Genomic DNA, 25,088 nt, shown 5'->3' on the forward strand with positions numbered 1-25,088 from the left:
AGCCCAGCTCTTAACCACTATGCCACCAGAGTTCCAAATTCTTGATAGTGTTTTTAATGTAAAAGGGCTCTTTGTAAATGAGTGTAGTGTTTTTCTTCTTAAAATATTCTTTTATACAAAAGAGATGCAATATCATCTCCCTGCTTAATGTTTGTCTGAATTTGTTTCTTCTTTGTTTTGAACTCTGTCTTTCCTCAGAGGTCAGGTAATTCTTTTATGATCTGTGATAAAGAGTACCAAAATTAAAAAGTTTATTTAAAGCTCTAAGCATGTCGATGGATGGTGTTTGTTGATTTTGAGTATCACTAGGCCGTTTGCAGGGTTCCTCCCAATATCACTAGCTTCAGGTAATTCCCTCTTGCACTGGACAGAATCCCTAGACAAAAGTCCCAATCCCCTCCCCAGAGACAAACATCTGGCTGCCAGTATCTGGGAGATAACTAGGGAAGTGAGGGCTGGGAGTCTCAGAATTTAGCATTCAGTATGCAGATGTTCATTTAACCCCCCGATTTTCAATACTCTATGTGGGATACCCCCAGCCCAGAAACTATCTCTTTTATGCTCTCTCTAGGCTTCTGCGAGGAGTCTCTGGGTGATCCTAATGATTAAGTTCTCAACTATGAACCACAGATTGGCAGTTAGAGCCCACCCAGAGGCACCTTGGAAGACAGGCCTGGTGATCAGTTTCCAAAAGGTCACAGCCTTGAAAACCCTACGGAGTAGTTTTACACTGCACACATGCGGTCACCATGGGTGGGAAACGACTGGCAATGTCCTTCCACTAAGAGTGTGGAAGAAGCAGTTATCTAGCTGAGTGATATGAAGGAGGAAATCTCAAATTATACCTACTTCTTCTAACAGCTTTCCACCAATCTTCCTTTTTACCCCACTCCACACCCACCTCCTCAGCCCGCATGCCAGAAGTCCATATCCTGCCATTTCCTGAGCTATCTGAGAATTTTATGTTGTAGACAGGTTTGGTTCTCAGGCCTCCCTTTGTGAGTGGAACTCATTCATCTGCTTTCCAGCTTCAGATTTTGTTTGCTCTTGTTTCCTCCCATTTTCCACCTCCTTGCGGTTCCATCTTCTTAAAAACATTCATTTACTGTAGTTTTAAGATGAAAATAAAATTATATGTGTCACATCCACCATCTTTATCCAGAATTCTAAATAGATCTCCTGTTATTCTCTATTATAGCACCCTAGGCACTTATTCTTTATTATAGCACTTTAGGGCACTCATCATAGTCTATATTTTCTTTTAAAATGTATTGATTTATTTGTTGTCTGTCTCCTCTGTAGACTGTGTCATCAGGGCAGGAATTATGTCTGTATTAGTTACTGTATTACCACCCCCCACACCTCTTATAAAGTGCCTTTTATATCCAAACCAAACCTGCTGCCACTGAGTCCACTCCAACTCATTGCGACCCTATAGGATAGGGTAGAACTGCCTCAGAGGGTTTCCAAGACTGTAAATCTTTATGGAAGCAGACTTCCACATCTTTCTCCCATGGAGCAGCTGGTGGGTTCCAATCGCTGATCTTTTGGCTAGCAGCCGAGCGCTTAACCACTGCACCCACCACCAGGGCTCCTGCCTTTACATAAAAAAAACAAAATTCATTGCTAGAGTCAATTCCGACTCATAGCGACCCTATAGGACAGAGCAGAACTGCCCGAGAGTTTCCAAAGAGCCGACCTTTTGGTTAGCAGACGAGCAATTAAGCTCTACACCACCAGGGCTCGGAGTGATAGGAAAAGCTAAATTTACCACTCACCATTTCATGCCAGACTCTTTACATATATTATCTCCACCAGTCCTCACAACCCTCCTGTGAGATAAGTGCTTTTCATTGTCATGCTCGTTTTCAAGAGGAAGAAGCAGAAATAGAGATGTTACAGAGTTGCCAAGCCTTATAAGTGATAGAGAACTATCATCTGAACCCAGACAGCCTGGCTCCGGAGCCCTAAGCCTCATCACCTATCATACCATCTCTTAAATGAGTGACTAATGCCCACAGCCTCCCTTTAGGAAGAAACTATCGTTATCCTCAGATGAGGAAATTGAAATTCATGTAGTGTAAGTAACTTGCCTAAAGTTGTTTAGCTGGTTAGCGGTGGACCAGGGATTTAAATTCTGGTCTCTTGCTCAGACCTTGTGCTTTTAACAGTGTACTGCCAGCAGCTGCTCAAAACAATAGCTCTAGGCATGAATATTTATGTCTGTGTTACAGCTACAGACCCATTCCCAAAGCCAGAGGATGGAACAAACAGCAGTCTTAGCAATTTACTTTGAGCATATGTATTCTAAATGCTATTAAGAACTTCTGATTTGAATAGAGATATTTGGTTATAAAAGTATGTCTATTCACTGGCTCCTTAGTGTAAATGAGAAGTTTGTGAGGGATGGAGATACACATCCATACGTGCACACGACCGGGACAACGCCTTAAATGAAAGCTTAGCTTTGGTGATAGTACAAGATTTTTGACATGAATGTTATTTGAACCCTGGAGTCAGATTGTTGGGCTTGAATCCTGATTCCCTTTTTATTAGCTGTCACTTAACTATAGTTGAAATTCTTTATCTTAAAATGGGGATATATTAGCATCTACTTATGAAGTACACTGGGAGGACTAAATGGTAGCAGATGTACTTGTGGCTATGTAGACAGTGTTCAATATCCTTATAAATGGAGAGACAAATAGAGACAATTTTCAATCTAGGAAAAGCGTCTAAAGCTCTTTGTTCCTCTTGCCAAAGACCTCACTAACTGGAAGTCTACCAAGTTATCAAGTTTGCCTCTTCTCTATTTTCTTCTCTTCTGTGGCTGAAGCTCCATAACAAAGCCCACTTTCCAGAGGAAAATAGTCTCTGAGCTTTTATGATAAGGGTAACATGCTGTCTCTGTATTAGAATAACAATGCTTTTACCTGTCAGCTACCTCAAAGAACAGTTGCACAGGACATAGAAATCCAAGTTTACGAATTTATCACATGAAGGGTAAACATGTTGCAGTAATATTGGTGATAGCTACAGACTATCTGATTAGCAAGCAGAAGCTGGTGAGCATACAATGAAAAATGCATAGTTCTTTTGTCGTTCAGCTTCTATTCTTTCTGTAGTGGGTTGCATTGCTGCCACCTTGTGGTCAAGTAAAACTTTAATATCTAATTCAAAAGCAGAATATTAATACAGTTGGACGGATAGCAAAAAAAACTATTACAAGTGCTTTAAGTCTATCAAATACATATTAATGACAGATGTTTCAGTATCTTTTGCTGAAAAATCCGATTTCCAGTTTTAAAAAAATGCTTCTAAACACTGCACTGACAATCCTTGAACTTAGCACTCGCCTTACTCAATGTATTTGTGTCTCAGTTTCCTCATCTGAATAATGGGACGCGGGTGGAGAGTGAGCAGGATTGAGGGACTGCTAACAGCCCAATTCCAATCCTAAATGATTTTAGTAGTGCAGATTTTAAATTAACGCTTTGGAAAAATATACAAATCTCTCCATCCCCTATAAATCATTTATTAGAAGGCTATATTACTTCTCAGGGTGAAAAAAACCACCTGTCTTATAACTCTCTGAAAAGGTAGGCAGGGAATTTTATGAGTCCACCAAATGTAAGAATAGTTGTCTAGGACTTACCAGGAAATGCATTTTTAAACTACACATATAGAAAAAAAAATGTATAATCAAAATGCATTTTCTTCATATTTTAGTGACTTTTCTTTAAAATTAATCTTGGTTGTTGTTAGTGGCCATTGAGTCGGCTCTGACTTATGGTGACCCATGCACAACAGACCTAAATGTTGCTTAGTCCTGCATCATCTTCATGAGCACTGGCATGTTTGAGTACGCTGTTGCAGCCATTGTGCAGTGCCTTCCAACCTAGGAGGCTCATCTTTCAGCAGTCTATGCCACAACTCTCTGTTGAGATCCATAGGATTTTCACTGGCTATTTTTCAGAAGTAAATTACCAAGCCTTTCTTCCTAGTCTGTCTTAGTTTGGAAGCTTCCTTGAAATCTGTCCACCATGAGTGACCCTGCTGGTATTTGAAATACTGGGGGTATAGCTTCCAGCATTATAGCAATATGCAAACCACCACAGTATGATAAACTGACATGGGTGTTGAAAAAGAATCTTAATAATAATTACCATGTTTACTAACTCTCATTTCATTAAACTGAGATGATTCACCTAACTTGTAAAGAGAGCCTGTGCTAAAGGAGAAGTCAATAGCACAGGTATTATAAACGTTTTTATCTGGCACTGCATATATACAGCATTGGTGTACCTGAAGTTGAGAAAATTTGCATTAGAAAAATAACAGTTACCCAGGAGCACACACAGGAGTTTTTGGAAAGCAGAACATCCTGTTCTACTCAGTTCACGCCTGGTTCTAACTATCCTCTAGAAGACCCACGTTGGTCATTACCTTTCTGACTGATATTGAGCTGACCTCAGTTGTGGGAGGTGCCACATGGCTCTGTGTCCACCGCCCCTCAACTCACAAGTTCTGTGTGAGGGCTACAAGAACTCACAAAAACTTTTTATTTAAAACTCTGAACATATTAACCATAGAGCATCTTATGTAAAGGTGATATAAAAGTGGAAAGAACAAAGCCAAAATAATGACAAGCCTTCCAACGTTCAGTTTGTAAAATCTGGCAAATACATTAAGTATTTAATGATGCTTTTACAAACTATACAACTATAAGGCATTGTTATATTAATACACATTACCTAGCTAAGTTATTATCATAGCAGAAAGTAAACCAGGAAATTGGTGAGATAATTATCCACTATTAGAGTTGCTTTGATAAAAGCTGGATTTTATTAAAGGTCATTCATGAGCATTAGTAAATGACATGTTTTATAATATTGTTTATTTTGGCTTGTATAAGATACAAAACTAGCCAAAATTTTCATATATAAACAAACACTTATTAAGAGGTCTTCAGAGCTTCAAGTACAAAAACCACAAGGATAATTTTAAAAAGCTGTTAATTTTTTTTCTGCTAAGGATATTAGTATTGTTAGTAGTATTAGCTTCCATAAAAAATCAAAACAGACATCTGGAAGAAGCATTCTGTAATGATATTGAAAACAGACAAATCTCACACTAAGGCACAATCTGTAAAGGCCTGAGAATGTAGTGATTCATTATCAATTATATCCATTCAGTGCAATGGTGAACTGAAGAACTGCAAAGCTGGAGGAATCTAGCCCTACCAAAAAAAAAAAAAGTTTCCTTCATTGTATTATTTAACGTTAGGGAAGCTAGGCTAAGAAAGGGAGCCCTGTTAGCACAAACGGTTAAGCACTAAGCTGCTAAAGGTTGGTGGTTTGAACCCACCCAGCAGCTCTGCAGGAGAAAGACCGGTTTGTTGATCTGCTCCTGTAAAGATATAGCCCAGAAAACACAGTTCTACTCTGTCACATGGGATCACTATGAATTGATATCAACTCCACAACACTCAACAGCCTAAGAGGAAAACTATATAAATTTAAAAATACAATTTATTTTTTTTTCAAATTGTACTTTAGATTTACAAAGCAAATTAGTTTCTCATTAAACAATTAATACACATAGTTTTGTGACATTAGTCGCCACCCTGATAGGTTAACACTCTCCCCTTCTCGACCTTGGGTTCCCCGTTACCAGCTTTCCTGTCCCCGTTTGCCTTCTTGTCCCTGCCCCTGGGCTGGTGTGCTCATTTAGTCTCGTTTTATGGGCCTGTCTAATCTTTGGCTGAAAGGTGAACCTCAGGAGTGACTTCAGTATACGGCAACTATTTTTCAACAAAAAAATAAACATAAAAATCATGAAATTTTATGAGTGAAATGTTTAGTTGTTATGCACAAATAACCTATAAGAATTGGTTAAAAAAAATATTTAAATGCACAAGTAATAAAGGGATGACTAAGATCTACAGAGAATCAGGCCTGAATCCCGTTATAAATTTGAGAAAATGTACTTTTCTTCCTTTTTAAGTTCATGTGGAAAAATCTGCTTCCTCTTCAAATCATATTATTTAATATCCCCCATTATTCTTTAATTTGTTGAGATTGTACACAGAACATTCACAATCCAACAATTTGTACATGTACAATTCAGTGACATTGATTGCGTTCAAGTTGTGCAACCATTCTCACTTCCTTTTCTGAATTGTTCCTCCCCCACTACCATAAACTCCCTGCCCCCTAAATTTCCCATCTTTCAGTTGCTGTTGTCCACTTGAACCCATATAGATAGATCTTGTCTTAGGCTGGGTTCTCTAGAGAGCCAAACCAGTAGAGCATATAAATACATTGAGAGATTTTTATCTAAGTAAATGGCCCACACGGTTGTAGAGGCTGGAACATTTCAAGTTCGTGGGTCAGGATAGAGGCTTCTCCTGATTCACACAGCCACAGGAGCTGATGAACCCAAGATCGGCAGGTCAGTCAGCAGGCCTCTTGCTCACAGGCTGCGAAGATTGGTGAATCCCAAGATCAGCCAGCAAGACAGTAGGTAAGCTGCAAGCTCAAGTCTCAAGAAGTGGAGGTCAGATAACAGGAGCCAGCTGCAGCACCCGGAGCCAACAAAAGCCCATGAGTCTTGCCAGAATGTCTACTTATGTATTCGATGCTGGCCACACCCCCAAGGAAACACCCTTTCAACTGCCTGGCTACTCGCAGCAGATTCCATCACAAAGGTGATCTCAACCTCAATGATACACAGATCTTAAACAAGTACAATGCTAAAGGCTGAATTCTTCATTAGTTATGCTATTGTTTGGTTTTAAGAAGACTTCAGGGGATATTTTTAGTTTAAGGTTTAAGATTATATCAGGGTAATAGTTTTAGGGGTTTATCCAGCTTCAATGGTTCTAGAAAGTCTGGATTTAATGAGAACCTCCCATTATTCTTCTAGGATAAGATGTTTAATGAGCTGCTGACACATGACGCACCTATTCTTCTGCAAGATTTGGACACATATTTAGGAGGGAAAGAGTGGTTTGTTGGTAACTCTGTGAGTATGTTTTACATTTTAAAAGATAAGAGCAAAAAGGATAAACCAAAAGTAAAAACTGAAAAAAAAAAAAAAATGTTACCTATACGGAGGTATTTTTAAGTTAGAGAGCAGAGATAAAAGCTAAACTTATTTGACTGAATCTTTATTTAGCATATTTGACAGTGGAGCCATAAAATATTTTATGTAATCTTAAAAAAAAAAAATTTAAAGCTATCACTAAAAATCAAAAGCAAAGTGAAATGAACCTGTGTCAAGCTGGTGCACACAGTGCACAGAAAATACACAATGAAAATCTATTTCAAGAAACTTGATTATGTATCTCGACAGATATTTTTTCAGGACAAGAAATAACAACCATACACCATTCTCAGTGATCATATTGTTAGTGGTATTGTTGGTATTCTTTTTAAAAATATTTTTATATCTATATTGCTGGATAAAGCAACAAGAAATTATATTGATGTCACTGAGAACCAAAATGTTCAGTGTGGGAGAAAGGAAATAGAGATGTAAGATCAACGAGATTAAGTAAAAATCCTATTTCTGAATTTACATTGATGTATTTCGTTTTAAAATAAAGCAGGATTTTGTGTCTCTCTCGAAACAATGACCAATCTGACAGTAGTCCTGAGCATCCCTAGCACCCAGATTCTCGGCTCTTAAACACTGAAAGAAACCAGGGCTCCTTGTAGAAATGGTCCATCTCATCCCTTCTTTTTCATCATAGCCCCCATCGACTTACAGATTTGTCTTCCCCCTTCTAAAATAAAAGCTGCATGAGAAGGGGCTTGCATCACATCTTACTCCCCAGTAGATGCCTAACACCTAGACCTGTGCGTGGCACACAGTAGGCATTCAATAAATATTTGTGACTGAACTCTGAACCCTATAACCAATTAATCTCTCTTGGCTGACAGATGTTTAGTAAGCCAGTTCATGAAACAACAGGAATAAACTTTATTAAACTCCATACAAAAAGAACACTAAGAATAGTCCACTTTTAAATTTCACTCTTTGATATTCATCCAGAATCAAATAACATCATACAAATTAGTTTGCTAGTCACAAAAGAAAAACAAAACAAAAAAAAAACCACACAAAATGAACAACTGTACAAGGAGGGTAGGACCACACTATCATCACTCTAATCTGGCGATCAGTCCTGGCATCCCACTAATAATCGTCAGACCACCATATGTGTCTCCTGATGGGATGCGGTATAATGTAGTTTAGCCTGAAATGTTTAACTTGAAACTATCAACCTTTCAGCTACAACTTCCATTCTGTTCCGTAAAAAGGAGCAAGGTAAACAAGATGAAGTAATCACACAAATTCTGAAGATAGGACATTCTGTCGGACTAGAATGGGACTGAAGAGAGTTAAAGGATATAACCAGATGGAATGCATGGTCCTGGACTGGATCCTGCTTTGTCCTGTAAAGGAAATTTTTGGAATAGATGGTAAAATAAGGATTGGGTATTAGATAAGGTGGACATGTATTGCCACAGAGGCGGAAACTGGAGAGGGCTACAAGAGTATATATATACATGGAGTAATATTACACACACAGAAGAATATCTTATACAACTAGATATTAACAAGTAGTAATCTCTTTGGGTGATGGGAGGACGGCGTTATATGTGTTTTCCCAATTTTCTGTAATACACACACTGTTTTTGTAATAAAAGACTGTATTAAATTAAAAAGAAGCTATCTTTTGTATTAAGAAATTAAACTTAATTTTGGAATGCTGATAGTTATGCCTTTTATGTTCAAATGAAAAGTTTTTGTTTCTTTTAAACTAGGTAACTTGGGCAGATTTCTACTGGGATATCTGCAGTACCACGCTTTTGGTCTTTAAACCTGACTTGCTGGACACCCATCCTAGGCTAGTGACTTTACAAAACAAAGTCCAAGCCATTCCTGCCATCACTGACTGGATACAACGGAGGCCCCAAACCAAGCTCTAGATGATGCACACTGCCTTCAAACTTCTTTGTTCTTCACAGCATCACTCCCATCAGATATGACAGCTATACTAGCCTGCCAGATAACTCACGTATTCCCCCCCACCAGTTCCATCAAGACTTTCACTTTTGCCATAAACTACTTTAAAAGACCGAAACCAAAGAACATTTAGTTTCCAGTGTCTTTTTTCAGAAGAGCTTCACTCATTTACAGATGAGGAAGAATAGTTTACAAAGCAGGCAGGCCTCGCTTTGCACTGGTTCTGACATGCGTGAATTTCAGTTACCACAGGTTAGTTAACACCAGTTCCCCAATGGCATCGTTCAGATTTCAATTACCACAGTATATTAACTGTAACTGTGTAAAGTTCAAACTCTGCTGCCAGCTCTTCAGACCACCAATCACTGTGTGAATATCAGTCGCCCATCATGCCCAGAGACTAATCATGGCACTTGTCAGTGATTGGTTACTGTCTTAGTCATCTAGTGCTGCTATAACAGAAATACCACAAGTGGATGGCTTTAACAAAGAGAGGTTTATTTCTTCACAGTAAAGTAGGCTAAAAGTCCAAAAGCAGAGCATTAGCTCCAGGGGAAGGCTTTCTGTTGGCCTTCTCATCAATTTTCCCCCAGACTAGGAGCTTCTCCTCACAGGGACCCCAGGTCCAAAGAACATACTCTGCTCTTGGCACTGCTTTCTTGGTGGTATGAGGCCCCCATTCTCTGCGTGCTTCCTTTTCCTTTTATCTCTTTTAAGATCAAAGGCGGTGCAGGCCACACTCCAGGGAAACTCCATTTACATGGATCAGGGATGTGGCCTTAGTTAAGAATGTTACAATCCCACCCTAATCCTCTTTAACATAAAATTACAATCACAAAATGGAGGACAACCACACAATACTGGGAATTACGGCCTAGCCAAACTGACGTACCCATTTTTTGGGGGAATATAATTTAATCCATGACAGTCACTGACCAACTCTTACTCATGCACAGACAGTAAAGCATGTAGTTGTGTTGCCTCATTATTTCCCAGCGATAAACCTACTTAATATTTTACAAAAAGTGGGTCATCCAAAGAGGAACTGACAACAAAGATGAAAATGCAACAAAGAGATGAAAAGTGATAATGCCCCTGTGAAGTTCAAATTGAACATAAACAGAGAAGAAACAGCTGACTGTGAGAATGTTGACATTGTAGCCACTTACTGGTTTCCAGACATACAGCCAGACGAACTTAGTGAAGGATGAACTTATCAACATGAGGAAATCGGTTGTGACAAAAAAAAAAAAAAGAAGATATCCCAAAGGAGGTGACACTTGGGAGAACTTCACTTTAAGGGAACAGAGATACTTCACAGCATTGAAAGAGCAGAGGACAAAACGCTGGAAGCTAATCCAAACTGAGAAAGAGTGTGACAACTCACCAAAGCATACAAATAAGTTATAGAAGAAGGGCAAGTACCGTTCAAACTACTTTTGATAAGATTTAAAAGCAAAACAAGAAAACAACACTGTAATTCTCAGTATTTCTAATATTTTAAATTACAGTATTTTTTTTATTTAAGTACAGAAAGGGACCCTGGTGGCACAGTGGTTAAAGTGCTCAGCTGCTAACTGAAAAATCAGCAGTTCAAACCGCTAGCTGCTCTGAGGGAGAAAGATGTGGCAGTCTACTTAAAGATTTCAGCCTTGGAAACCCCATGGGGCAGTTCTACTCTGTCCTATAGGGTCGCTATGAGTCGGAATCAACTTGAGTACAGCAGGTTTTTGGTTACATAAGCGTTGGCTTTGCTAGTTTTTCATCTACTTAAAAACGTATAACAAACAATAAGTTTATAATGCTTTGACAAAAAAGTTTTAAAGGTCATAGAACAATCATAAACCTTCCAGCAATTATTGCCTTGTACAATTTCAGAGTGCAGTCATTTTTATGGTCTCATATTACCATGGAAAGTGAGAACTGGCTGGATAAACAGGCAATTTATACAGAAATCTTCCAAATGACTATACATTCGGGCCCTCCTCCTCCCAATATTTAAACCATGTAATTATGATTGAACATCAAATTTTGGTTTATTTTACATGTTACTATTAACACGGGATTGTCTATTCTCAGCATGTCATGTTATTTTTGAAACAGACTAATGAAACAGATGGCCTTCTACTTGGAAAGCAGTGCAGAGAAAATAAAATATAAGACTTGAAAAGCCACTCTTCAGACAAAGATTAGACTTGATGATAAGACATAAAATGATACTGGTGAGGAATGAGCTTCTTAGCTCAAGTAGACACATTAGACTATGCAGGCAGCTCCTGTCTGGAAGTAAGATGAAAAGGCAAGAGGGAGACAGGAGCTGGTTGAATGGACACGAGGAATACAGGGTAGAGAGAAGGAATGTGCTGTCTCATTACAGGGAGAGCAACTAGGGTCACATAATAATATGTGTGTAAGTTTTTGTATAAGAAGCTGACTTGAATTGTAAACCTTCACTTAAAGCACAACAAAAAATTAAAAAAAAAAAAAAAGAGTTGAAAAGCCAAGAGAGGGGTGTGCTGGAAGAACAAAGAAAAGGAAAAAAAAAGCCCAGGTAGGTATGATCTTGCTTTAGTGCTTCTTTCCTCCCAACAATGTTTTATTAAATGGGAAAAAACGTTAAATATTTTATAATTACTTAGGATTATACACAAAAACAAAGTATGTTTCCTAAGTACCCTGCTTGTTTGGATTAAATTTCCTTGCCATAAGTGGTTAATAAATATAGGTTATAAGTGAATCCCATTGCAAAGAATTCTATTGTATCAACAACAAGGTTTTCTAAAGAAAGACAAAATCTTTCACAAAGAAATTCAAATAATACACTAGATAGTGAAGGTAGTAACTTTTCCTCCCTATTATACATAGTCATTTCCCTCTACATAATTACATACTGACAAGCTTTCATGAAAATAAAAATTACTAAAAGTCATAAATACAATGCTTATCCAAAATTATGACATTTCAACATAAGATAATCATGCCTGCTCATTTGTATAAATCATAATCAAAGTTAAAATGCGACAGGTTTCATAAGGAAATATTTCAATCATAGCATCAACTCAAACCAAAAAAATCAAACCCGTTGCCATTAGTTCCGACTCAGTGACTCTACAGGACAGAGTAGAACTGCCACACGGGGTTTCTAAGGCTGTAAATCTTTACAGAAACAGACTGCCACATCTTTCTCCCGCAGAGTGGCTGGTGGGTTTGAACCACCAACCTTTGGTTAGCAGCCGAGCACTTAACCACTGTACCATAAGGACTCCTATAGCATCAACATAACCTTTAAATCATCTTTTTGTACTGAAGGAAAAACACGTTTCATCATCCTATCTTGTATCCAAATTAAGTGCCTCCTTGCTTAGACAAAGAGAGAGGAATAAGAGAGAATGAGAACTGAAGCAGGTATTTGTGTATTACATTTACAACCAGAAAAACAAACATACATTTTAGCAAAAGTTAAAACACCCAATTCCTTAATTTTATGAACTGGCTAAATGTCCTGCTTAAGATCGCACAGATAGAAACCAAGTCTTTTGATACCCCTATCTCTTCATGATACAGTAACACCAACTGCTAGAAACAAGGCTAGTTAATGTTTGAGTATAAATACCCGCTGGCATAAAGCTGCAAGTCTATGGAGTCAGGAATAGTTATGAGAAAACACCATAAGGCATATCTTCTATTCCTGTGTGACTTGCATAAAATGTTACTTCACTTGGTCTGAGAACTATGGCTTTACTTTCTCTCCTTACTGATGATTTTAACTGACACGGTTCAATGACGGGACTAATGAAAATACATGCTAAGAAATAAATTCCAGTTTAATGAGAAACACAATATTGAGCACACAGTATGATCTCATTTGTGTTCAATATTATATTTTTTATAGGTGAAGGGAGAGAGGGCTGGAAACTATTCAAAAGGGTATGGGAGAAAAGAAAACTTATGCTCAAAAAAATCTTTATTAAGCCTAAGACATAATAAGTATTATAGGGAGAACCCAACTACATTTCACTAGAGATAAAAATACGAAATTAACAATAACAAAAGAATGAGCCTATCACTGAAGATACATTAAAACAGAAAAGCTATGAGAAACCCATTATGAAATTTTAAAAGGTAATATTCCCAACAATTTGACTAAGTGATTTGGGGACTGTGACAGCAGTGACATCTGCAGAGTCCTTCTACCCTACTGCACTAAAACATACTCAGTATGTTCAATACCTTTAAGACTGAGTAAGTCCATTGAGTTGTATGAGCTTTCAGAGCCTAAAATATGTCGAGGATCACTTTAAGAGCTTCTGATGCCTTCTAAATCCAGAGGGTTATATTACCTAGCATCTTAGCAAGCAAGGATGCCTTGAAAGGTATGATCTCCAATAATTAACAAATCTTTGATTTATAAATAAGTTTATTTATACTGATATTTACATAATAAAAACAAAACACGTAAAACTCACAAGTTATACAAAGAAACTGATGTATAATAAAAACAGCAATATAGACTGACAGGCAAAAATGTAAAGAAAGATTTAATAAGGAGTTAAATATCAAATAGACGACTTTACCTCTAAATTTCACTTTGTCACCCACACTGAATTGGAATTGAACAATGGCTCTCTCTTTAGGAGGTCCTGTACTGGAAATTCTGGAAACTGGTAAATTATATTTTGATAAGGGTTTAAAGTTAATGACCTATTTCCATGCAGTACCTAATGCTGCCTTAATACAAAGTCACATTCAGTCTGCTTTGAAATGAAATTGCTTTAGTTAATCTGTTCTGCCAAGTTAGAAAAATGGCACAAACATTTTGCTGATGCATGAAATGTGGCAGGAATGGGCTATTATTTAGAGAGAACTGGAGCAGAAGTGACTGGGCAACAGTTTTAAGAGAAGCAAAAGCCAGGGGAGGGAAATCAATGAAAACATGCACAAGAATAGAATAGGCAGACTAATAAGCACAGTAAGTGCACCTGGAAAATGAACAGAAGGAATTAATCCACGGAGCAAGAGAAGGTCTTCTTTAGTTACTATTCACTGGAAAACAACTTAGTGCCGAGCCAAACAAATTTAACAGAAGTGCTTGAGAGGACCTGGGGGATGTCAGTATATGGATTGCCACCTTTAAATTCAGGTTGAGTTCTTGTTGACAGTGGTGAACATCTGCTTCAAATAGCAATAAAACTAAAGCTATATAATCTATACAGCCGTATTTAAACTAACATAATCAAAAAGAAGTTCAAATGAGACAAGCAAAAACAAGACATAAGCATTGTCAAATAAGGCACATGTAAAAATCTACACACATTATCCAGTGAAAGACAATATATATATATTTGGAGGTAGAAATAATTACAAAAATACTGACATTTCTAAAGCATTAGCATATTTGTTACAAACAATCACCAACTAATCCCCATTCAGAAACTGCTTTGTAAAACGATTATTCAATATCTTAGGGACTACATATTTGTGGCTTTTTTTTTGAAATTTCATGTGTGAGAATCTGAAGAATTCAGTTAGTGGCAAAAAAGTTGTCCATACTATGAGAAATGCGATATGGAAATTATAAAAAGTTATAAATGTTCATAAACCCCATGGTCATCACAATAGAAATGTCCTTGAGTGCACCAAGTTGATACTTCCTCGCTGATTCGGACTCACAATTTTACAGGCCCATTGAAGTTTTTAGTAATGTAGCTATATCTGCTGGCATACTCCCTTCATCACCTGCAGGACAGAAAGCAGCATTAGAAGTTCATCAAAACTTTTTGTTTTGGATCAAACCTAAATATAAAATCCAAAATGATAAAGATCATGGGAAGAAAAAATATGGACAATGTTAGGAGCCCTAACACATGGCATAAACAGTATACAAAACATTGCTAACAATACAGAAGAAAAACTAGATAACTGAGAGCTCCTAAAAATCAAACACCTATGCTCATCCAAGGACTTCACCAAAAGAGTAAAAAGACTACCTACAGACTGGGAAAAAGTTTTTAGCTATGATATTTCCGATCAGTGCCTGATCTCTAAAATCTACATGATACTGCAAAAACTCAACTACAAAAGGACAAATAACCCAATTAAAAAATGGGCAAAAGATATGAATAAACACCTCACTAAAGAAGACATTCAGCTAGCTAACAGACAGACACATGAGGAAATGCTCACGATCATTAGCCATTAGAGAAATGCAAATCAAAACTACAGTGAGATTCCATCTCACCCCGACAAGGCTGGCATTAATCCAAAAAACACAAAATAATAAATGTTGGAGAGGTTGTGGAGAGACTGAAACACTTATACGCTGCTGGTGGGAATGTCAAATGGTACAACCACTTTGGAAATTGATTTGGTGCTTCCTTAAAAAGCTAGAAATAGAACTACCATATGATCCAGCAATCCCAATCCTTGGAATATATCCTAGAGAAATAAGAGCCTTTACACGAACAGATATATGCACACCCATGTTCATTGCAGCATTGTTTACAATAGCAAAAAGATGGAAGCAACCAAGGTGCCCATCAACGGATGAATAAATAAATTATAGTATATTCACACAATGGAATACTATATATCAATAAAGAACAGTGATCAATCTGTGAAACATTTCATAACATGGAGGAATCTGGAAGGCATTATGCTGAGGGAAATTAGTAGTTGCAAAAGGACAAATATTGTGTAAGACCACTATTATAAGAACTTGAGAAATGAACAGAGACTATTCTTTGATGGTTACAAGAGGGGGGAGGGAGGGAAGGAGAGAGAGAGGTAATTACTAATTAGATAGTAGATAAGAACTACTTTAGGTAAAGGGAAAGACAACACACAATACAAGAGAGGTCAGCACAACTGGACTAAACCAAAAACAAAGAAGTTTTCTGAATAAACTGAATGCTTCAAAGGCCAGCGTAACAGGGGCAGGGGCTTGGGGATCATGGTTTCAAGGGACATCTAGGTCAACTGGCATAACAAAATCTATTAAGAAAACATTCTGCATCCCACTTTGGAGAGTTGCATCTGGGGTCTTAAACGCTAGCAAGTGGCCATCTAAGATGCATTAATCGGTCTCAACCCACCTGGAGCAAAGGAGAATGAAGAACACCAAGGACACAAGGTAATTATGAGATCAAGAGACAGAAAGGGCCACATAACCAGAAACTACATCAGCCTGAGATCAGAAGAACTAGACGGTGCCCAGCTACAACCAATGACTGCCCTGACACACAAAAGAGAACGCCTGACGGAGCAGGAGGGCAGTGGGATGCAGACCCCAAATTCTCGTAAAAAGACCAGACTTAATGGTCTGACTGAGACTAGAAGGACCTCGGTGGTCACGGCCCCCAGACCTTCTGTTAGCCCAAGACAGGAACCATTCCCAAAGCCAACTCTTTAGACAGGGATTGGACTGGACAATGCGAAAGAAAAAGATGCTGGTGAAGAACGAGCTTCTGAATCAAGTAGACACTTGAGACTATGCTGGCACCTCCTATCTGGAGGGGAGATGAGAGGGCAGAGGGGGTCAGAAGCTGGAGGAATGGACATGAAAAGAGAGAGTGAGGGAAGGAGGGGGCTGTCTCATTAGGGGGACAGTGATTAAGAGTATATAGCAAGGTGTATATAAATTTTTGTATGAGAGATTGACTTGATTTATAAACCGTCAAAGCACGATAAAAATTAAAAAAAAATTTTTTTGTTTTGTTTTGTGAAATACATTGTCCCTCTCTAAGGTTCTACACCTTTGGTGAATTCCCATTTATCTTTCAAGGACCAGGTTGCTTCAGTTTCACTCCCTCTTCAAAACCGTTTCCAACTCATCATACATTAGGGCTACTGCTTCTGTGGTCTTATTCATGCTGCCAGCATAGCATATTTCATAGTTTTATAATCTATAGGTTATATTTTGATTTTATACAGATACATAAAGACAGTCTTGACTATATGTAATTCATATAGCACATAGTATTTATTACTCTTCACATTTGCTAAATAAAAGGAAATTACTTTTGTAATAAACTGAGTAGGCAAAACAAAGACAACAAGGCTCCCAAATCCCAACCAAATCGAAATAACTTCTTATACCCTTATATTTGATCCACACAATCACTGACCTAAATCCACCTCACGTATCATTTTTGTTGAGCATATGGCTGTTATTTTATGCATGTAGAAATTAGCATAAGTATCTACAAAAATGACAACACTGTCATCCAAAGTACAAAAAAAAAAAAAAAAAAAAAAAGGATGGTAACACTGGTTACCTTTATGGGCAAGCTAGATGACGGGGCAGGAAGGAAGATTTTGTCTTCCCTTTTATATTTTTTTCAGTTTTGAACTCAGTGAATTTTCAAAAATATAGAAATAAAAATTGTTTAACTTGAGAAACTTTACAAACTATTCTTTTCAAAAGGGTGGGGTGGGGAGGGGACTCTTAGTTGAAAGTTCTTTCTAGCGTGCAACTACTTCAATCTGAAAAGTTTAAATTATTAAGCATTTAAAAATGCATCTTATTGCACTCTAATGTAATAAATGTTAGTCAAAATGAAATTAATATAAATTGTAGTCCTCCTAAATTAATATTATGCCATGTATTCTAAACTTTTGGTTTCATAAAAATTATTTATATAGTTACTGCTAATCATAAAAGTTTGGACCCAAACTTAATTTTATTTCTGGGATGTTCTGGTGCCTGAAACAAGGTAAGAGATTTAAGAAAGGATTTTTCAAAATTAAAGTGTTTATATCAATTCTGGCAAAACTGACCTTAGTTGCTGTCCAAAAACCCAATCAAACTCGTTGCTGTCGAGTTCATTCCAACTCATAGCTACCCTACAGGACAGAGCTGAACTGCCCCATAGAATTTCCAAGGAGCGCCTGATGGATTCAAACTGCCAACCTTTTGGTTAGCAGCCCTGGCTCTTAACCACTACACCACCAGAGTTTCCTAGTTACTGTAGCACTTTTCAAATGGGTACGCTTATCTTATCCCATGCCATTCCTCAACTGTAAGCTTGTCTTATTCCATGCCATTCCTAAACTGTAAGCTTATCTTATCCCATGCCATTCCTAAACTATAAGCCATGTTTGTTACTCTCTTGCTACTGCTCATTTGATACCTTCTTATATATTACTCCATAAATATTTACTGAAAATCCTGCTTACAAAGAGCTTACCTTCATCTACTGTGGTCATATCTTGTTCTAATTTCAATTTTTGTTGGTTAATTTTCAGCATGGATTCTTCGATCGTCCCTTGGCTTATCAATTTTATAACTAGTACTTCCCTAAAAAAAAAAAAAAAAGTTTAGATTACTTAAAGTTATTTGGATACATGTAAACAATATCATTCATCTTAGAGTTCAATGAGAATCATTTGAAAATTGTATGACAAATATGTCCTAAAATTTACAATCTCCTTTTATTCAAACTACTTGAGATTGACATTTCCTAAGCATACAACTTCTGAGTATTCTTTCCTATGGATCCAAGAGAAGAGAAAGCTATCTGTATTTTAAAAATCCCTAGTAAAACTTTTTGCCTGGAGCAACAGAGGAAAAAGGAGAGTCAGGCGTATGAGAAGGATATGGAATGTGTGGCTAATTGCCTCCATGAACAGCTGCCTCCTCTGCCATGAGACCAGAAGAACCAGGTGGTGCAAGACTACCCTTACCAAGCGTTTTGATAGGAGATTCTACAGAAGAATTCTGATCAAAAGGAAGAAAATGTAGAACAAAATTTCAAAATCTGACGGAATCGTGCATCTCTAGAGGCACGGAGGCTGGATGAACCCCTGAAATTATGCCCTGAGAAAATCTTTAACCAGAAACATCCCTGGAAGTCTTCTTTAAACCAAACAAGTTTAGCTTAACTAGTAAAGAATGTATACCTTGAGCAATGTGCTCTTTTAAGACCTACTTATATGGGATCAAATTGACAACAGCAATTTAAAAGATCAGATAGGAACTTATGGGGCAGTGAGTTTATGCTAATGCAGGAGGAAAAATTTGGAAAAGAAGAGTGAGAATGGTTGCACAACTTGAAAAATGTCATCAATGTCACTAAATTGTACACACAGACATTACAGATTGGGCGAATGCTCTGCTGTGCGTATATTCTCAACAAAAAATAAATTTAAAAAAGGTACATAAAAAAGTTACTAGTAAAACTATATTAATACAGAGCTCTGAGTCCACATAGAAATTCCGTTTTTTTTTTTTTATATGCTTTGCTTGTCAGGTCCAAAGAAATAATTCTGTATAAAAAGGGAGTATAGTAAAACACAAGTATTACATGAGAGGTTTCAGTTCCACAATAAGTAGGTATTTGTTTCATAAATGAATATATTAATGTTCTTTTGAAAATATACTAAAATACTCCATTAAAAAAAAAAAGTTAATTGTCTGCTTACATATGAAAGAAGAGTTGAATTGTAGTTATTTTTACCTCTTTATTGTCCTGCCAACAATGTCAAAATTTACTTTTACCTGAAATATTTACAACTGAAATCACCTATTTCCTAAGGGGACACAGAGTAGAAATAGTATGTGTATTACCAAGTCTGTCTCTGGTCCTTGAAAGCTCTAATAAGCAAGTCTTTTCAATTACTAATCTTTTCCAAAGGGGCTGGGCCATTGATAATACTTCAACTATTTGGAGTATGCTTTAGAACTATTTGGGGGAAGGAATGGGAAGTTAAATTGAATTACTAGAAAATGAACAGGTTACAGAGTGGAGTTCACATTCAACATTGCTGGTGTATAATACATCAGCAGCCATGCTTTGTTGAAAAAATAAAATCAAAGGCAGGTTATCAGCAGACTACATTCTATACAAAATAACTAATTCTGATTAAAAAGAAATTTCAACATAAAATACTTACTTAGTCTGGCCTACTCTATGGCATCTATCTTCTGCTTGTTTGTCATTGTAAGGATTACAATCAATATCGTGAAGTATAACAACGTTTGCTGAGGTCAGATTTATCCCTAGTCCACCAGCTTTTGTTGACAGCAGAAACACAAAGATATCCATATCGGTATTAAACTCATCAATTAGATGAATCCTGTATGATTAATACATTATATGTTAAATCTCACTTGTATGTATCAAAAACACATCAAAACTTATTTTTCTGAAATTTAAAACAATACCAACAACTGAAATCTTTTTTGCTGGTTAAAGTATTAAATTAACATAATTAATCTGAAAACTTAAATTCTGATTGATGTAGAATTTACATTGTTGGAGTAACAAAGATGATAGTTCTAAGCTTTGGTCACTACATCGATAAATCAGTGTGGATGGATCAGAACAAAACTACTTCTGCTGTTGCAAGCATCTGTCTCATAACACGGTTTTCAGAGTATAACAACTATGTGAAGTACAGAACACAAGTGTTAAGATTTTAATATACTTTCAATGTGGAGTTGTGAAACATAATTAAAACTGTAAACAATCACATTACATAGAAAAGAAACTTGAAGATGTAAACACATTCCTGCAGCTATACACCAATTTCCTTTCTCTACTACTCCTGTTTTAGTTAGTTCAACTATTCAGATTTGATTGATTCCTAAAGGACTGTCATTTAATGACTTCTGGCTTATCTAAACCCCACATATGGCTTTTCAATCTTTAACCTTCTCACAGGTTTTTCAACTACTGGTAGACAATATGCTCGGTGAATCAAGAATCTCAAGATCGAACTATATCATTGTATTCTTTTAGCATCACTCTAATGCAAAAAACAAAAAACAAAACACTAAACGATAAAAAATAAACCAAAAATACAATGCAATTATATTTTTAACCACACCAGAGAAAGCACTCCTTGTTTTTTAAGACACAATCTTTGGGTGCTTTTTAAAAACTTAATGACCCTTAAAATATGAAAAGTCCAGGATTTTAACACAATCTTGGTTTAAAGATAAGATGCTTTTAGACTGTGAATAGTTTATAAAGGGGAAAACGCTAAAAAGTATATAATTCTAACCAAAACCAAACCCAGTGCCGTCGAGTCGATTCCGACTCATAGCGACCCTATAGGACAGAGTAGAACTGCCCCAAAGAGTTTCCAAGCAGCGCCTGGCGGATTCAAACTGCCAACCCTTTGGTTGGCAGCTGTAGCACGTAACCACTATGCCACCAGGGTTTCCATAATTCTAACAGCTATATCAAAATATGTTTGCAATTCAGACAAGAAAATTTCCCTCATTTTAAAGTAATGATTTGAATTAGTAGCCAAACGTAGGACTGAAAGCAATAAAATTATAACAATGACCTATCTATACATTTAAAATGCTAACATTATCACTTGGGGGTAAGGTAGGAAGAGATTTTCTGAAACTAAAGTGAATACCAACCTTTCAGAAATCTGAGTCTTTCCATCTAATCTGAGATACCTATGCTGATGATGTTTTAAGAGAACCTCTAAAATATCCAGCATCATGGTAAATTGGCTAAATAATACAACTCTATTACCCTGTAAAAATATATACATGAATTAGAAACATAGAAAAATAAAATTATTCTACTACTCAAAGCTCTAATAGGTCTAAACAATTAGAATTTGTACTCATGTCGACAACTTGGCAGCAAATTACTACACAACTATGTAATGATCAATTGCTTCTTTAATAAAAATCAAGTAATGATATCTAAGAAAAATTGCTCATTTCAGCTTATGTATGAATAAATTACTTTTACTTCTAAACTAAATTCATTAAGAAATTTAACTAATTGGGAAAAAACAAAAAGAGTGCCATTCTGCTTTAATACCTTCTGTTTCAATTCAGACAAGATGCATCCTAAAGCTCGGAATTTTCCCGAATCTAAAATCAAATCCATGTCTAACTGGAAGTTATTAATGTGTCGATACTGTTTACAAAGTACATGTAGTTCAAAGTCTGTCATAACTTCCATATCTTCAAAGATCAGGTCAGGGTTAGCCTCACAATGTGTAGGTTCCTCAAAAAAAAAAAAAATAATAAAATAAAATAATGAAAATTTATACTACGATGAGAACAATTTAATACAAAATACTTAAATCACAGGACATTTCAGTGTAAAAGATTCAGGCAAGAAAATCAGTATTAATTTGAGTTATAATAATGAAAAAAAAAAAGGCCCTATCTTTTGAGAGATAATATACTGAAATACTTATAGATTAAATACTACTATGTCTAAAAGTAGTTAAAATAATCCTGGGGAGGAGATTGGGGGTATGGATTAAACAAGAATAGGGTCATATCAGATAAGTCGATAAGGTAGGTGAAGAGTATATATGGGCAGAGGGATTCATTATACAATTCCTCCTACTTTTACTTGTTTGAAAATTTCCATAGTAAGTTTGAAATACATAAAAAATTTTTGAAAGAAATGGTTAATCTGAACACAAAGATCTGTGAGGATCTGTAAGGAGAAATAACAGTAAGGTGCTATAGGAGACTGAGGGAAAAGTAATGTCTATAACTCTAAAAACAAAATAAAGAATACTGGCTATGTAATAAAGGATGATTGGCCACTTTTCTCAACTGCATCATGTCATTGCATATCTTTGTGTTTTTTTTTTTTCTGTGACCCAAAGAACATACATTAGAAGATATAAAATGAAAAAATAAATGGGGGAAAATGACTCACTTGCTACCCAGGACATAAAATTTGAAAGATCTTTTGTTTAAAAAAAAAATACAAAAGGGATGGAGTCATAAAGACAATCCATCTGGCGAGTTACTTGAGAGACAAAGTCATGATTCTGGGGGAATTATGCTGAGAGAAATAAGTCAATCACAAAAGGACAAAAACTGTGTAAGACCACTACTATAAAAACTCATGAAAAAGTTTACACACAAAAAGAAACAACCTTTGATGGTTATGAGGGAGGGGTGGGAGGGAAAAACACTACAGAGATAAGATTAGTGGTAACTTTGGTGAAGGGTAAAAGAGTACACAATACTGGGGAAGCCAGCACAACCCGTCCAAGGGTAAGGTCATGGAAGCGCCATACTAAAAAAAACTAAACCTGCTGCCATTGAGTCAATTCCGACTCATAGTGACCCTATAGGACAGAGTAGAACTGCCCCATTGAGCTTCCAAGGAGTGCCTGGTGGATTCAAACTGCTGACCTTTTGATTAGCACCCATAGCACTTAACCACTACGCCACCAGGGTTTCCAACACATCCAAACTCCCTGAGGGACCAAATTACTGGGGTGAGGACTGTGGGGACTGTGGCCTCAGGGAACATCTGGCTCAACTGGCTTAATACAGTTTATAAAGAAAATGTTCTACATTCTACTTTGGTGAGTAGTGTCTGGGGTCTTAAAAGCTTGTGAACAATCATCTGAGATACTCCGCTGGTGTCACCCCATCTGGAGCAAGGGAGAATAAAGAAAACCAAAGACACATGGAAAAGATTAGTCCAAAGGACTAATGGACCACAACTACCACAAGGTTCACCAGACTGAGACCAACACAATAAGATGGCGCCTGGTTACCACCACCGACTGCTCTGACAGGGATCACAATACAGTATCCTGGACAGAGCTGCAGATAAATGAAGAACAAAATTCTAACTACCCTCCCCAAAAGAAAAAAAAGGCCAGACTTACTGATCTGACATACTGAAGATCCCCCAAGAACATGGCCCCCAAACACCCTTATAGCTCAGTACTGAAGTCACTACTGAGGTTCACCCAGGAAACTTAATAGGCACACCAGTCCAGGGGCAAGGATCAGAAGGTAGGAGGGGACAGGAAAGCTGGTAACGGAGAACCCAAGGTAAAGAAGGGGAGTGTTGACATGTTGTGGGGTTGGCAACCAATGTCACAAAACAGTATGTGTATTAACTGTTTAATGAGAAACTAGTTTGCTCTGTAAACCTTCAATTAACTACAATAAAAAAAAAAAGGAGTCACCATTCCGAGCAAACCACTGTGAGGATGACAATGTTTGCATTTTCTGGAAGTGGGGGAACTCATATACGAAACGTTATATACTGAGAATCAGAGGCATAGATAAAAGGGAAGAATTTAACTGGACTGGAAAATCAGGAGAAAATTTAACAAGTATTTGACAAGGTGAAGTGTGAGGAAGGATGAAGGAGATACATATATATTTAGACTTGCATAATACACTTTTACGCCTTAGAACCTGAATATAAATGAAGTGCATTACAGAAGTCAAGATCAGGTGTTGGCAAACTTCTTCTGTGAACGGCCAGAGAGTAAACATTTTAGGCTTTGTTGGCAAGATGATCATGTTGAAGGTATTCAAGTCTGCCATTGTAGGAAAAAGCAGTTACAGATAACATATAAGGAGTAGGTATGGCTGTATTGGAGCCGTGGTGGTGCAACAGTTAAGCACTACAGCTGCTAATCAAAAGATTGGCAGTTCAAATCCACCAGCAGCTCCTCGAAATGCTATGGAGTAGTTCTACTCTATCCTATAGGGTCACTAGGAGTTGGAATCAACTCATTGGCAACTTAAATTTATAAAAACAAGGTTGGATCTGCCTCTGAGGCCATTATTTGCTGACTATTAGTTCTTGCTTGGCTCTTACATTTTCCCAAATTGTCTTAAACTTAAGATTTTAAAATGTTTTTTCTTAAATATGTGGTTAAAGGATTAATAAGTCCATTAGGTTCGGCAGTCCTACTTTTAGCCTAAAAATTTTACTTTGTAACTATTTAATACTGTTAATACAGTTCAACATTAACATAACAGGAAATTCTTACCTTCAGCATAAGCTGAGACATCTCCTTGAGTTTTTCAGTTGTGTAGTATTGGCGATGTAATAAAGGATGATTGGCCATTTTTCTCAACTGCATCATGACATTGCACATTTCTGTATTTTTTTCTGTGACCCAAAGAGCAGATATTAAAAAAATCAAACCGATAATTGTTTTCTAAACTTAAACAAAAAGTTTTAAAATTATTTATCAGATTCCAACTAGTTTTTAGAAATGAGCAAATCTCACTCTCATACAGTTAAACAAATGCCGTACAGAATTATTTTTCAAACAAAACCATAAAAACCACATTA

The 25,088-nt window shown here is 36.8% G+C and overlaps 2 protein-coding genes across 8 annotated transcripts in view; one reads left to right on the top strand and one right to left on the bottom strand.

Moving 5' to 3' along the window:
• HPGDS (hematopoietic prostaglandin D synthase) overlaps positions 1-9,145 on the top strand; it is a 108,795-nt gene extending 99,650 nt beyond the window's left edge. For all 4 annotated transcript variants that reach the window (XM_049885708.1, XM_049885707.1, XM_049885706.1 and 1 more), the window contains 2 exons: positions 6,928-7,026; positions 8,835-9,145. In XM_049885708.1, coding sequence (XP_049741665.1) covers positions 6,928-7,026; positions 8,835-8,999 — 264 coding nt within the window. In that variant the 3' untranslated portion in view covers positions 9,000-9,145. The remainder of the gene's footprint in view (positions 1-6,927; positions 7,027-8,834) is intronic.
• Positions 9,146-13,170: 4,025 nt separating this feature from the next.
• Positions 13,171-25,088, bottom strand: part of SMARCAD1 (SWI/SNF-related, matrix-associated actin-dependent regulator of chromatin, subfamily a, containing DEAD/H box 1) — a 91,988-nt gene continuing 80,070 nt past the window's right edge. For 2 of the 4 annotated variants that reach the window (XM_049885703.1, XM_049885702.1), the window contains exons 19-24: positions 24,781-24,902; positions 21,825-22,013; positions 21,410-21,528; positions 19,927-20,109; positions 18,222-18,331; positions 13,173-14,772 (exon numbers count right to left, since the gene is read on the bottom strand). In XM_049885703.1, the coding sequence (XP_049741660.1) occupies positions 14,711-14,772; positions 18,222-18,331; positions 19,927-20,109; positions 21,410-21,528; positions 21,825-22,013; positions 24,781-24,902 (785 nt within the window). In that variant the 3' untranslated portion in view covers positions 13,173-14,710. Of the gene's footprint in view, positions 14,773-18,221; positions 18,332-19,926; positions 20,110-21,409; positions 21,529-21,824; positions 22,014-24,780; positions 24,903-25,088 lie in introns of those variants that run through there. The other 2 variants (XM_049885704.1, XM_049885705.1) reach the window with 2 other exon arrangements.

This window comes from Elephas maximus, chromosome 5 (genome assembly GCF_024166365.1).
Source record: "Elephas maximus indicus isolate mEleMax1 chromosome 5, mEleMax1 primary haplotype, whole genome shotgun sequence".
NCBI classification, from domain to species: domain Eukaryota; kingdom Metazoa; phylum Chordata; class Mammalia; order Proboscidea; family Elephantidae; genus Elephas; species Elephas maximus.